Below are 13,853 nucleotides of genomic sequence, written 5' to 3' on the forward strand. Positions count from 1 at the left end.
GGTGTTAACCCGTAAATGACGCGTTAACACGTTATTACGTGTTTACATGTCAGTTTCACACGTTTTGGCCCTGTTGGCCTTCCATATTAAGAATTAAAAGTCAAAACGGCTTGCCATAATGACAAAGCCGTTTCTGTGACAGCTTCAGTTCTTCGACGCACATTAATTTCGTTCACTCCTTAGCATAGCCTACAATAGGGATTAGCGAACAAGTGAGCGGTTTCGGACACAGTTTGTGTCTCGTAAGAAATCTAGATATTTTCAAATGGTGGTTAACAAACATATTCCTGCCACTGTGCAACAAATATTGTAGAATATAAAGGGCCAGATTTAGGCTAACAGCTTGCTCTTGGTAGATTCATTGCGTTGGTCATTGTGGAAATGATCCGGCTGCATCTGTGTTCTTTAATTTGCGCGTCATCAGTAGATCACGCGCAGAATTTTCCACTCCCATCGCCGCTTTTATGGGATTCTGTTCTCGCTAATTTGCCCTAGTAAATCTGGCCCTTGATCTCTCTCGCGTCCACTTGTTTGTTTGTTTTTCTTCAATCTGGAACCTCCTATTAGCCTACAAATGATGCTCAAACAAGCATGCAGCTCCGAATATTTTGAGACGCAGCCTGTCACTCATAAGTCAATGAAGAAAGCGGGGTTTTAGCAAGGCCACGTTGTTTTGAAAACGTGTATATTATTGTTAAATATAGGAATTTTAATGTCAGTCGCAAACCCAAAAAAGACGATTCTCAATCCGGTAAGTAATCGATTTATCAATTTAAGACGCCTTACAGCTGCATATTCTAACATTATAGATAACGTCATAGCCTATACGAAATTAACCTCTCTAAATCTGTTTTTTTAAGCATTCTGTTTCGCGCATCATAATAGCCTAGTAATCTGGACTGCAATAAAATACAGAAAGGATTGTGTTTATGAACGTGGTTTTCATTTTATTTTCACCAGACTATCCCCTTCACTGCGATTATACCGGGTGGTCTTCACCCAGGAGAGATGATTGTTATACAGGGATGTGTTCATAATGATGCTGACAGGTAAATTCAACTCAATACATTCGCTGGTTTAATGTCATACATTACATAAATACATGATTAGTTCTATTTCCTTGTGTGTCCCAGTTTCATTAAATGTTTATTGCAGTGAACACTATTCGCCTGCTTAAGGAACCGTCTGAATATTCCACAAACAATACAAACGTATAGGCTACGCAATGCCAAATTTTATTATATATATATATTGTACAGTGAATTCTTATTTATAACTGATAATATAAATATTACCTAGATTTTCACATTTAAAAGTTATGGTACAGGTGAGATTTACTAGGCCTACAGGTGGGATTTTAGCAATAACTCCATTTATATGAATACATTACTCAATTAAAAACCCTATATTTCACCTAAATGTTATCTTCAAATGAAAGGTACATGGCAAGGAAGTGACAGAAATTGAGAAGAAAAAAAACTTTGGAGAACCCAGGCTCAGTTAGGGGCCGAGTCCTTCTCTGACCAAATTAACGAACATGGTGCGATTTATGATTCCAGGCTACATCACAAGTCATATTGTGATTGATATTATTCAACATTTTTATCCAGCTCTTTCTGCTTGAAGATCAGGTTATGTCACACCGGCGATGGTGGGAGGAGGAATTGTAGTCTGTCCAGCAGAGCTGCCAGTAATAGAATTTGCCTCTAAGCACAACAAATCTGCGTTGCAGTGACATGGCACGTGCAGAGTTTACTGTAGGGGTCTGTGCTGAGGCCTAATCTTGATGTTGTGATCCTCGCTGAAGATCTGTGCCAAAAGCTGTGAAGTCACCATGGTCTTAGGTATCCAGGCCGATTTGTCCCCAAGTAGGGGTATGAGCTATATAGGTACTGTATATCATCTACGATAGTATCATAATTGTTGTTTTAACGATGTGCAAACTGACATTATCGAGTTTCGTTACTAAATTAATCAGTCCATTTGACTAACTTGACTAATATTGGTTGAGTTATTGACTCAAAGATTTACTTATTAACAGTGACTTGCTGCTACCTACTGGTGGTTTTAGTTTCACATTTAAAGTCTCACATTTAAAATACAATATCTTTTAGATTGTAAAATCATTTCATATATCGTCAATGTTTTATTTTTTAAAACATTATTTATGCATTTGAAATTGCAGGTTAAATGCATTTATGTCACCTCTGAGCTGTGAGCTGTAAATACATGTAAATGCCACTTCAGATGCAGCTTCAGTGTTTACAGATAAAAGATGAAAAATAAATTAAAACTTATTGGAAAAATTTATTTCTGTCACTGCTGTTAACTAACCATCACAGAAAATATGAAGAATAACAAATATTTTAGGAGTCAGCTGTCCATGGCAGTCCTAAACCTGCTAAGGTACCAGCACTCACACTAAGCAAATATCATTTTGCTTATAACACACTCAGCAAATATCATCTAACCGTTATCGACAAAATCCCAGAAAATATCTAGATATTATTTTTTGTCAAAACCAAAACTCTAGCCCTAAGACTCGTCTAATTGTCGGGGTCTTTGCAGGCTTTTAAGGGCTGCATTGTGGTTGTCTCTGGGTGCAGGTCCATCATCTGGAAGTGTATGCTAGATTTTGTGTACATACAAAAGTTTTCAGATTTATATAACCATGTGTACTCGGTCTTGTCTTAGACTAAGAGGACTCGAGAATTTGTTTCAAGACCAGTCAAGACCACAACTGCTGGGATATTACTAAATTGCCAGTGCATTGCCTGATTTATTTATTAACATAATTAATGTGATTGGATGTTAAACGTACTGCTTCAGATGCAATCAATAACTTATTTCTAATTTGATTTATTTATTGTGTTGATTCAGAAATTAATTAGGGATTGTGTAAAATGTCACAAATTAATACAAATGCTCACAAAATTCAAGATATTGTTGCAAAAAGTTCTTATATGAGATCTGGATTTATAACGTGATATAATTAATCAGTATCACAAGAGCAACAGGGCTGTTTTCACAAATTTGAGCATGACTGCAAACATATTACTTTAACAAACATTCAATATTTTTTTAAAACATTATCCTCAACATTATTTATGCATTTGTAATTTACCAATTCAGGTGCATCTTCTGCAGAGCCGGCCCTAGACCTCTGGGGGCCCTAAGCAAAATTTGGTTGGAGGCCCTTTGACCGTTTTAAAGGGGTGGTAAACCAAGATTTCACTATTCTAACTTTAGCTAGCGTGTAATGTTGCTGCTTGAGCATAAACAGCATCTGCAAAGTTACAACGTTCAAAGTTTAAAGCAAAGGGAGATATTTGCTTTTAAAGAAATCAGTTTCTAAGAACTACAGCAAACGGCCAGTAGGCGACTACAGACATTCCTCCAGGGTTGGTGACATCAACAGGCTCAATATTTACATAAACCCCTCCTCCAAGAAGATTAAATAAGGGAGGGTGAGGCCATTTTGTATCGCGGCGCTGTTGTGGTATAAGTTAGTTAGGCTGGAGTGTTGTTGCCGCGATGCCGAGGAAACGCTGTTATTTCCATCCGGATTGCAGGTCTGGGGTACTTGCTCTGTTCAGCCTTCCTTGGGACGGGGGTGCGTTGCAGAGCGTTTAACATACAGCATGTTGCACGTGTGTTTGAGTCAGCGGGGAATCAGGCGCGCGCAGGGCTCCCTGCAGCACATCTAACAGAGGAAAACATCCACCGTCTTCGCGATTTCAATGCCGGATTTGCACAACGTCAGCTGCGTGAAAAAAACACTGCCGGTGCGTGGATGCACGACGCGCGCGCTGCACATTTCACGGAGGACAACACAAACTTCCACAAACTTCGCGAGTTCAATACAGGATATGCACAACGGCTTGTCCTGAAAGCTGGATTTACAAACAGAAGCTGTTTACGGGCCACAACCTGTAAGTCTGATTTATATTTCATCGATGTGTTTTCCTGTAATAGGTTGTAGCAAGGAAGTAAACAGATGACAGCGCTGTTCTGCAAACCAGTCTGTTAAATGCTCATTCATACTTAACGTTATCCGACGAACACCTAACATTACAAACACTAACGTTAAAATCTCAACAGCGAACCTGACATTAGTGTTAATGATTCTTTGATTAGAGCTTTTATGTATTGTATATCTTCAGGCATGCTAAACATGGTTCTGTGTGTGATTTGGCTAACTTACTAGTTAAAGCCAGTGCTTAGTGTTCATTTTGGGTTAGTTCTTGCGACAGATATTTGGCTATAATCGTTCTAAAAATACAAAAGTTAAAGTGCCATTCAGTAGCGATCACTATAGATCCGCAGTCTTTACTCTTGAGGACTGAACAGGTTCTGCTCGATCATCTTCACTCAAATGTTCTGGGTCTGATTCGGGCTCATATGGTTTTATTGACGCCGACCAAAGCACAGCCTCCAGGTAAGGGGCGTGACGTTTCCGACAACCGTGCACTGCGGTTAGCGAATCAGAACACACTAGGCCAGCTAACCAATCAGAGCCCACTGCGTATTTTTGAGGGACTGGCTTCATACAACCCGGAAAGCATCAGACCGTTTTACAAGGAGGGACAGAGCAGTGTAGAATAAAGGTCAAATATATGAAAAATAAGGCAATTTTTTTTAAAACGAAGCATGAACACATGTTACAGTGCACCCCACAAACACAGTCAAGCCTTCAAAAGAATGTGTTTTACCACCCCTTTAAGTAAGGCCTAAAGAAAAGCAATGACTACCTTATAACTATACTGTACATATTATATCTACTATGTTATTTTTAAATATTTTAGTCTATTAAATTATGTTTTCATTATTCTATGTATACTGTATGTTAATTATCTTTTTTACGGTGCTGGTCCTGAGTATGTATTTCGTTCTTATGTGGCAACATGTACAGAATGACAATAAAAGACCTTGAGTTCTTGAGTTGAGTTCCATGTTTGATGTCTAACAGGAAAATTATGATACCACTGAGCTGAATGGCAGTGCAGTGCAACGAACACACACTGATGAACTTGCTGAATAAAAAGACTGATAAAGTGATTTTCACAGACCATCAAAGAAACATTTTTAATTGAAACCAGAGTTTAAGAGCCACAAACAACAGCCTATATATAATTTAAATGAAATAGAGCAAATAGAATAACATTTAAATAAAATATTATATAAAATAATAAATAGAACATTTAAATGTTTGAACTTTTCAAATAAACAAAATTAACAATATCTAAAACACCACAAACAAGATTAAAAGTAACAATAATAAGAATTAGGTAACATTTCAATAGAACTATTAAAATCCAAACTTGTGTATTTGTGTGCACGCACATGCTTAAAACAAAAACTTTAATTAAGAGAGTGCAATAAGGTGCCAATACTTCACTTATAAGTAGGCTATTAACCATGTATTATTGAATAAATATAATCATAAGTTTACAATGATGCTGATCATATGTGATTTTCAAAAAAAGACATTTGTGGGAAATGCCTTCCTCTCTGAAGTTCTTCAAATCTGTGATGCTATGCATCCATTTACTCATTCCACAGAATTGTTCTCTTCTTGCCTTCCTGGATGCAAAGTCATTTATAACCTCATCATATGAGATCTGGCTGCCTATCTGGTGATTGATGCTAATCATTGCCATTCCGGCGTTCCTGACACATGGAGGACCTCAGGAAGGTTTTTATGAGTTTAAGCTTAGAGAAGCTTCTCTCTGCAGTTGCCACTGTCACTGGAAGAGTGCAGCCTATCCTCAGTGCTACCCAAAGATTTAGGTACAACTCACACAGCCCCCTTTCATGTATATGAATAAGTAGCTCCAACGCTGTCGTGACTTCTTTGGGAAGCTCTGGAAGGCTCTGCATCTCCATGGCTAGCTCTCTCCAATCAATATCTGCCTCTTCTCCGCAGGTGAGTGTTTTTCCGAGCTGGGCACATTGCTCTTTAAGTAACTCTTCATCCAGTTTGTGGAAGTTCAGGAGCACTCCATATTTATCTTTTACTTCGCCCATTGACTTGAATCGGTCCTCCAAAGACTGGATGCTGCAGTCCACCACAACATTGAAAAATCCTGTTTCCAGTCTCTTCATTGCAGTGATCACTACCTCGTCAGCTGCCTCATAGGTAAAGTGCTTCTTTGTGCTACTCTTCTCTTTCAGCACTGCCTCAACATTCATGTTTTCACAGAGCTCTTTTGCAGTGGTCTGAGCATCTACAAACCCAGTTGCCCTGTAGGTCTTTAGAGATGCTTTGGTTTTATTTATGAGATTTACTGCTATGTCCAGCTGCATGTTGACGGACTGAAGGAGTTTGCTAACTGTGTTAATTTTTGATAGAATGTCATACCAGACAACTGTGCAGATCTGGAACCTAAATGATCCAATTTCTTCAGCCAGGGACTGGGCCTCATTTCTAATCATAGGGTCATTTGTCTTTTCCCTCACCTCAAGCAAAGCTTCCCTGACTTTGACGGTGTGGTAGCGTAAAGGCTCAATGCTGTTAATTCGGCTTTCCCACCTTGTTTCACTCCAGGCCTTGACAGTGAGGTCCACATGATCTTTTAAGATGGCCCACCTCTGGGACGCAGCTGCAAATAAGGTGTACAATTTCTGCACCACTCCGAAGAAGTTAGTGGCTTCCACTGACCCCTTGGCTGAATCTGCCACCATCAGATTTAATGTGTGGGCTGCACAAGGTACATAGAGAGCTCGAGGATTCTTCTTCAACAGCCTGACCTGTGTCCCTTTATTTCGGCTTTTAATGTTGGCCCCATTGTCATAAGATTGTCCTCTGCAGTCCTCAAAGGGGATGTTCAGCTCCTCTAACCTTCTTAGAATCAGTGTGGATAAGCCGAGTCCAGTTGATTCATGGGCTAATAGGAACCCCAGGAAGTGCTCTCTGATTTCTGGTGTGTTTTTTAGGTTGACTGTACGGATCACAACAGACATCTGCTCCTGGTGGCTGACATCTGGAGTGCAGTCCAAAATCAGGGAAAAATACTTTGACTCCTTGATTTGAACCACAATTGTACGGAGAATGGTGTCACTGATGCAATCGATAAGCTCATTTTGTATTTGTAGTGAGGTTCGTGTGGGTGTGGGAAGGAAGAAGACGGGGTCGGCGTACTGGGACTCGTGAGTTCTCTTTTATTTCGTTTTGCTCAATACTCAAAAGGGTGTGCGCATCGCACAACATAAACTTCACCTAAACTCTTTCTCTGGATCAATCGTCGGTTTGGGCAGGTCCTCTCTGCATATAATGTCCTCTCTCGAGTCCCAGTCTCCAGGTGTCTCTCTCTCCCTATCCCTCGTCCCGCAGCGGCTTTTATGCGGTCTCTCCACGCCAATTACTGCAATGAGACACAGGTGTTTGTGATCTGCACTTGACCTACTTACTCACCGCTTGGCTCCGCCCTCTCTCTCCCGCTGCAGACCCCGCGAAACCACGCCCCCTCCGCCACATACCCCCACCGCCCGACTCAGGACGGGGAGCCATCCGGCCTGCAGCCCCCCCCCCCCCCCCCCCCCCATTTGTGCACCCGGCCTGTGGATCACCTTGAACTTAAAAGGCTGTAAAGCTAGATACCAACGGGTGATCCGCGCGTTGGTATCCTTCATGCGGTGGAGCCACTGCAAGGGGGCGTGGTCCGAACAGAGGGTGAACTCCCGCCCCAGGAGGTAGTAGCGAAGGGTGAGAACGGCCCACCTGATGGCCAAACACTCCTTCTCTATGGTGCTGTACATCGTCTCTCTCTTAGAGAGCTTACGACTGATGTACAGCACCGGCCGCTCTTCACCCTCCACCTCCTGGGACAGGACTGCGCCCAACCCTCTGTCCGAGGTGTCAGTCTGCAGAGAAAAAGGGAGAGAAAAGTTAGGAGCCTGAAGGAGCGGCCCACCACACAGAGCAGCCTTTATCTGGGTGAAGGCCTGCTGGCACCGCTCCGTCCACTGAACCGTATCTGGTACCTCCTTTTTAGTCAGATCAGTCAGCGGGCTAGCGAGGTCCGAATAATTAGGCACAAACCTTCTGTAATATCCCGCTAGCCCCAGGAACTGTCTGACCTCCTTTTTGGTCTTAGGTCTTGGACAGGTCGCAACTGCCGCGGTCTTATCAATTTGGGGACGCACCTGACCATGACCCAAGTGGAACCCAGATACCTTACCTCCACCCGCCCAACCGCACACTTTTTCGGGTTGGCCGTGAGCCCTGCCCTTCTCAGCGACTTCAGGACAGCACGCAGGTGCTGCATATGCCGCTGCCAGTCTGCGCTATAGATGATGATATCATCGAGATAGTCAGCGGCATACGCAGCATGCAGCCGGTGAATTCTGTCCATCAGACGCTGGAAGGTTGCGGGAGCTCCGAACAAGCCGAAAGGAAGGGTGACAAATTGGTGTAATCCAAACGGCGTGGTGAAGGCGTTTTTTTCTTTGGTCATTGGAGACAAGGGGATCTGCCAATAACCCTTGGTTAAGTCCAGTGTCGAATAAAATCGAGCGGTCCCTAGCCGATCAAGCAGTTCGTCAACCCTTGGCATTGGGTACGCATCAAATTTCGACACCGCGTTTACCTTACGGTAGTCCACACAGAACCGGACTGAGCCGTCAGGCTTTGGAACCAAAACTATCGGGCTGGCCCAGTCACTGCTGGACTCTTCTATTACTCCCATCTCTAGCATGGCCTCTAATTCAGTCTGAACTACTTTTTTCTTGTGTTCAGGTAAACGGTATGGCCGACTGCGAACCACCACGCCCGGCTCGGTCTCAACGTGGTGTTGAATGAGGTCGGTGCGGCCAGGTAGGGGCGAAAACACGTCGGTAAACTCGGCCTGTAATGTTTTTACGTCAGTGAGTTGGGACGGCGAGAGGTGCCTTGATCAGTGAGAATCTCTTTCGGGATTCCCACCCGGGAGATTAAAGAAAACAGCGCGCTCGCAACACTTTTCGCCGAAATAGTGCGGAGCGGAACTGCTTCCGGGTATCGCGTTGCATAATCCACCAGGACTAATGCAAAGCGATGCCCCCGTGCTGACCGCTCTAATGGCCCGATGAGGTCCATACCAATTCTCTCGAAGGGGACCTGCATCAGAGGAAGTGGGCACAATGGTGCTTTTGGGGTGGCCGGTGGATTTACCAACTGACATTCACGACACGACGCACACCACTTGCGTACATTCTCGTGAATGCCCGGCCAGAAGAACCGGGCCATGAGACGGTTTAACATAGCTGTGTGTCCTAAATGCCCGGCCATCGGGTTAGAATGAGCCGCCTGAAAAAGCATTTCCCGGCGGCTTTTAGGAATTAACAACTGGGTTGTATCCTGCTTTGACTGGGCGTCTTGGGTCACCCGATACAACCTATCTTTTATAACCGCAAAATAGGGAAAGGAGAGTGGTTGATCAGGATGGAGGAGATGGCCGTCGATGGAACGGACCTGATTGAACGCATTTTTAAGCGTGTCATCCTGGGACTGTTCCAGGGGAAAGTCATCGCGGTCTGTGAGCACCGGTGTCTCCAGCTCGCTCGTTTCCCCTGAAACCGCCGCCAGAGGTCCCGGTTCCGCCTCCCCCAACTGAGCAACCGCCATCTTCCCTTCCAAGCGCTTTCCCCAAGAAGCATCCGTGCACAAATGCCCCAATAATTTGTTAAAAGCTGGCCAATTGGTTCCCAGAATTAGCGGATGCCGGAGGTGCGGGTTAACTGCAACCTCGACACTATGCGTTTCTCCCCTAAACTGAATAGTGACGGGCACTAACGGATAACTCACCACTTCCCCGTGCACACACCGCACCGTAACCATACGGCTGTTACCCAATGCCTTAGGCTGAATCAGGCTTTGGTGGATAGAGATCTGGTTGCAACCGGAATCCACCACGGCCTGATACGTACCCCCCTTGATACTCACGGGTATAAGGTACAATCCAGCTTGATCAGGGGCGGCTTGCGGAGCGTCGGGAACCCGGACCAGCGTCCCGACCTCCATCACCGGACAGCGATCAATAAAATGGCCCGGATCCCCGCAGCGCCAACAAGCCGGCCCAGACCTTCCCGCTGCCCTAGTGGCCGGAAGTAGGTCGGCAGTTTGGCGTGGAGAGAATGAGGGGGCGGAGGAAGAAGGGTAGGGTTCCGGCGGTGTAGCGCCTCCTCTCGGCGCCGGCCGGGGAGGTGCCGGTAAGTCACTGGCTGTTGAGCCGCCGTGGGATCTAGGAAAGGGAACAGGCTTGGAGACAGAGGGGTTGGGGAGAGAAGAAGAGAGAGAGAGAGAGAGAGAGGCAGAAGGACGGGGTTCGCCGACTCCGTGGCACGCCACCATCTGATCCTCCACCAACTGGATGGCCTGGGTCAGCGACGTTGGGCGGTGGCACTGGACCCTGCGCGACGAACTGCTCCAGCACCACACGATCGATGATAACCTCGACGTCGCTTCCATCGGCCATCAGCCACTTGCGGCAGGAGTCCCGGAGCTGGTGCGCAAAGGCGAAGGGTCGGCCGGACTCGTCCAGGGACAGTGTGCGGAACCTCTGGCGATGCTGTTCGGGGCTCCGGCCGACCCGCTGTAGAATCGCGTGCTTGAGGTCCTCATAAGCCAGGAGATTCTGGACTGGCAGTTGGTGGGCGGCTACCTGCGCCTCCCCAGACAGTAGCGGCAGGAGCCGCATCGGCCAGTCCGCTTTGGGTCATCCCCGGGACTCGGCAGACCTCTCGAAGAGGTCGATGAACGCCTCCGGATCGTCCTCCGGGCCCAACTTCGAGAGGTGCAGGGTGGCTGCCGAGTCGCTGGTGGGTTGGGGGATGGCCGGAATCCCCTGGCTAAACCAGCTCCGGAACAGCTCCCGGTCTTCGTGCTGGGCGCGAAGGAGGGCTTCAAAATGCTTTCGTTGCTCCTCCCTCACGGCCAGCAGGAAGACCTGTGAGCGAGTTGACGAGGTCCGCAAGTGGCGTCTTTGGCGGGGTCTGCATGGCGGCGGCGATCTTCTCCCTTCCCGGGTTTCGGCACCAGTGTAGTGAGGTTCGTGTGGGCTTGGGAAGGAAGAAGACGGGGTCGGCGTAATGGGACTCGTGAGTTCTCTTTTATTTCGTTTTGCTCAATACTCAAAAGGGTGTGCGCATTGCACAACATAAACTTCACCTAAACTCTTTCTCTGGATCAATCGTCGGTTTGGGCAGGTCCTCTCTGCATATAATGTCCTCTCTCGAGTCCCAGTCTCCAGGTGTCTCTCTCTCCCTTTCCCTCGTCCCGCAGCGGCTTTTATGCGGTCTCTCCACGCCAATTACTGCAATGAGACACAGGTGTTTGTGATCTGCACTTGACCTACTTACTCACCGCTTGGCTCCGCCCTCTCTCTCCCACTGCAGACCCCGCGAAACCACGCCCCCTCCGCCACAGTATTGTTTTTCCTAAGTATGTTGTGTGATTCGCTCCACTGTCAATGCGTCGTACATGCTCTTTTAAAACAGGATCAAACTTCGATAGTAATTCCACTTCTTTTAGGAAGTTACCATTATTGTTGACATGTAACGTATCAACAGATCCTCTAAGACCCATGTTCCTCTCTGCTAGAGATTTTATGATTGACACAAGCCTAAGAGGACCTCTCTCCACCTGTTTCTCTCTGCCTCTAAGAGCAGGGGTGTCCAAACTCGGTCCTGGAGGGCCGCTGTCCTGCAGAGTTTAGCTCCAGCTTGCCTCAACACACCTGCTGGAAGTTTCTAGAATGCCTAGTAAGACCTTGATTAGCTGGTTCAGGTGTGTTTCATTGGGATCGGAGTAGGGCTGTACGATTAATCGAAAAATAACCGAAACCGACATTCAGAACCTCTAACCGACGTATTTTTCCAATGTCGGTTATTTCGGTTTTCACGTGACTCCGCCCCGTCAGTCACATCAAGTGCAGTTTGAAGGCACACAGAGAGATGCAGGAGCAGTTATCTGTGTTTATAGATGCCCAGAATCACTATAGTAACTGCATGTTTTACACAGTTTATACAGGTCAGTTAATTGCTGTTCTTATAGCCTACGCGCTGACACACACACACACACACACACACAGATGGAGCGCGCAAGCCTCGAAGCCGCTTTCCCTTTCGTGCTCATAACGTTTGTCAAGTAAATGCGTTTAAAGGCTTGCCAGTTTCAACATTTAAAGCGATTGTGAACTATTCAAAAACAACAATACAGAAAACTTCTCCGTTCAGTGCTCAGCTTCTTTCAGTGACACAGAGCCGAGCCGTGTCGCGTCTCTGAAAACGCGCGCGCCCTGAAGGCAGATCTTTCACCTGCGTCCTCGCAAAGCTTTGTCATTTGTATGTGGTTAAGCCCTGCCAGTTTGAACATTAAAGCGAGTTTCGACCATCAGATGTGTATTATGTTGAACTAATGCCTGATATATTTTGACAAACGAACACTCAGACAGAAGCTGTGACTAAAGTAAAGTCACTAAAGTAGCTTAGAAACTCAACCGTTATAGGCATACATTTTAATACCTTTGAAGTAAGTACTACAACCACAGCTTCATAATGAATAGAGACAGTAAGAGTAATTCACACACACAATCACTCTCTCATTAATGCATTCAAATAAATGTAATGTAGGCCTACAGTGTTAATTTATCTGTATCTGATGTACAACAAACAGAAATCTGCTCCATAGACAATAACTGCTGAAAGTGAACCGTTTCCTTCAAGTATTTTAAAATCACAATGCACTTTTTCATTAGAGAAAAAAATTCCACCTTTAATAGTAGAAAATATTTACAGTACAAACCTTATCAGTGAACTTACTCAAAAACCTTATGAGGGCGAAAAAAAAAAAAAAAAGAAAAAAAAGAAAAATAATCGTTCATTAATCGTAATCGAGGTCAAATGTTCAATTAATCGAGGTTTTTATTTTTGGTCAAATCGTTACAGCCCTAGATCGGAGCTAAACTCTGCAGGACAGTGGCCCTCCAGGAGCAGGATTGGACACCCCTGCTCTAAGAGGGACAATTCAGTCTGATCTATTGTCTCCCCTTTTCGTAGATGGACTTCTAGCTCCTTCCAAGACAGCACATTTTAAGCATGATCTGGGCTGTTTTTATGTTGCTTAAGTAATGTGCCAATATTGATCCAGTCTTGTTGACCATCTGTACTGAGCTTTGTTGTTGATTTTTTTGAAAACAATTTACAACAAAAACAGTAGACAGCATTACTTTTCTGTGAATATGTTAACCAGCTTCTCTTTACCTTTTCACCATTTGTGAGAGATTGAAACCTGAAATGATAGTGAAATCTCCTATTGTCGGATTGTCTTTTTGGAAATGTGAAGTGGTGGTCAACATGTGCTGGTCCTCTGCTAACCAGATCAATGCGTACCTTGTCATTAATGACTGTTGGCCAGTCAGCTGGATCCAATGGAGGAGTAGAAAGAGAGCCAGGTGTGGTGGAAGGCATGGGGGTACTGCTCTCCACTTCAACAGGAGAAAGACCTATGGGGAAGTTTAACACAAAAAAAATCTTAATTTTAGTAAGTTGACATATGTTGGATGTTAGTTTTATAATTGTTAATTTATTGTCGATGTAGGAGTAAACTTACTAGCATTGTCAGCTTCTTGGGTGACACCAGAGCTGGAGGTAGAGGTTGATGGGCCTGTTAATGAAAAAAAAATAATAATAATGAAATAAATTGACTGAATTGAAATTACCTTTGTTCTTAGCATGAAACCTAGAAAATCTTAAATGCAAAACAATCTGCAAGAGTTTGATGCCATCTTCTTTAAAAAAAAGTTACTTTAGATAAAATGTCTTTTCAACATTAGCAGCTTTGGAGGACACTCCATACTGTTGCTCAATAATCAGTC

At 44.8% G+C, this 13,853-nt stretch overlaps 1 protein-coding gene across 2 annotated transcripts in view; it reads left to right on the forward strand.

Annotated features, from left to right (window-relative positions):
• lgals8b (galectin 8b) overlaps positions 1-13,853 on the forward strand; it is a 99,296-nt gene continuing 85,443 nt past the window's right edge. For both annotated transcript variants that reach the window (XR_013817711.1, XM_079832394.1), the window contains exons 1-2: positions 1-751; positions 961-1,049. Coding sequence is in view for 1 of the 2 variants with exons in the window: in XM_079832394.1 (XP_079688520.1) it covers positions 713-751; positions 961-1,049 (128 nt within the window). In the remaining variant the exon portion in view is untranslated. The remainder of the gene's footprint in view (positions 752-960; positions 1,050-13,853) is intronic.

This window comes from Gobio gobio (assembly GCF_949357685.1).
Source record: "Gobio gobio genome assembly, chromosome: 13".
Lineage (NCBI taxonomy): Eukaryota > Metazoa > Chordata > Actinopteri > Cypriniformes > Gobionidae > Gobio > Gobio gobio.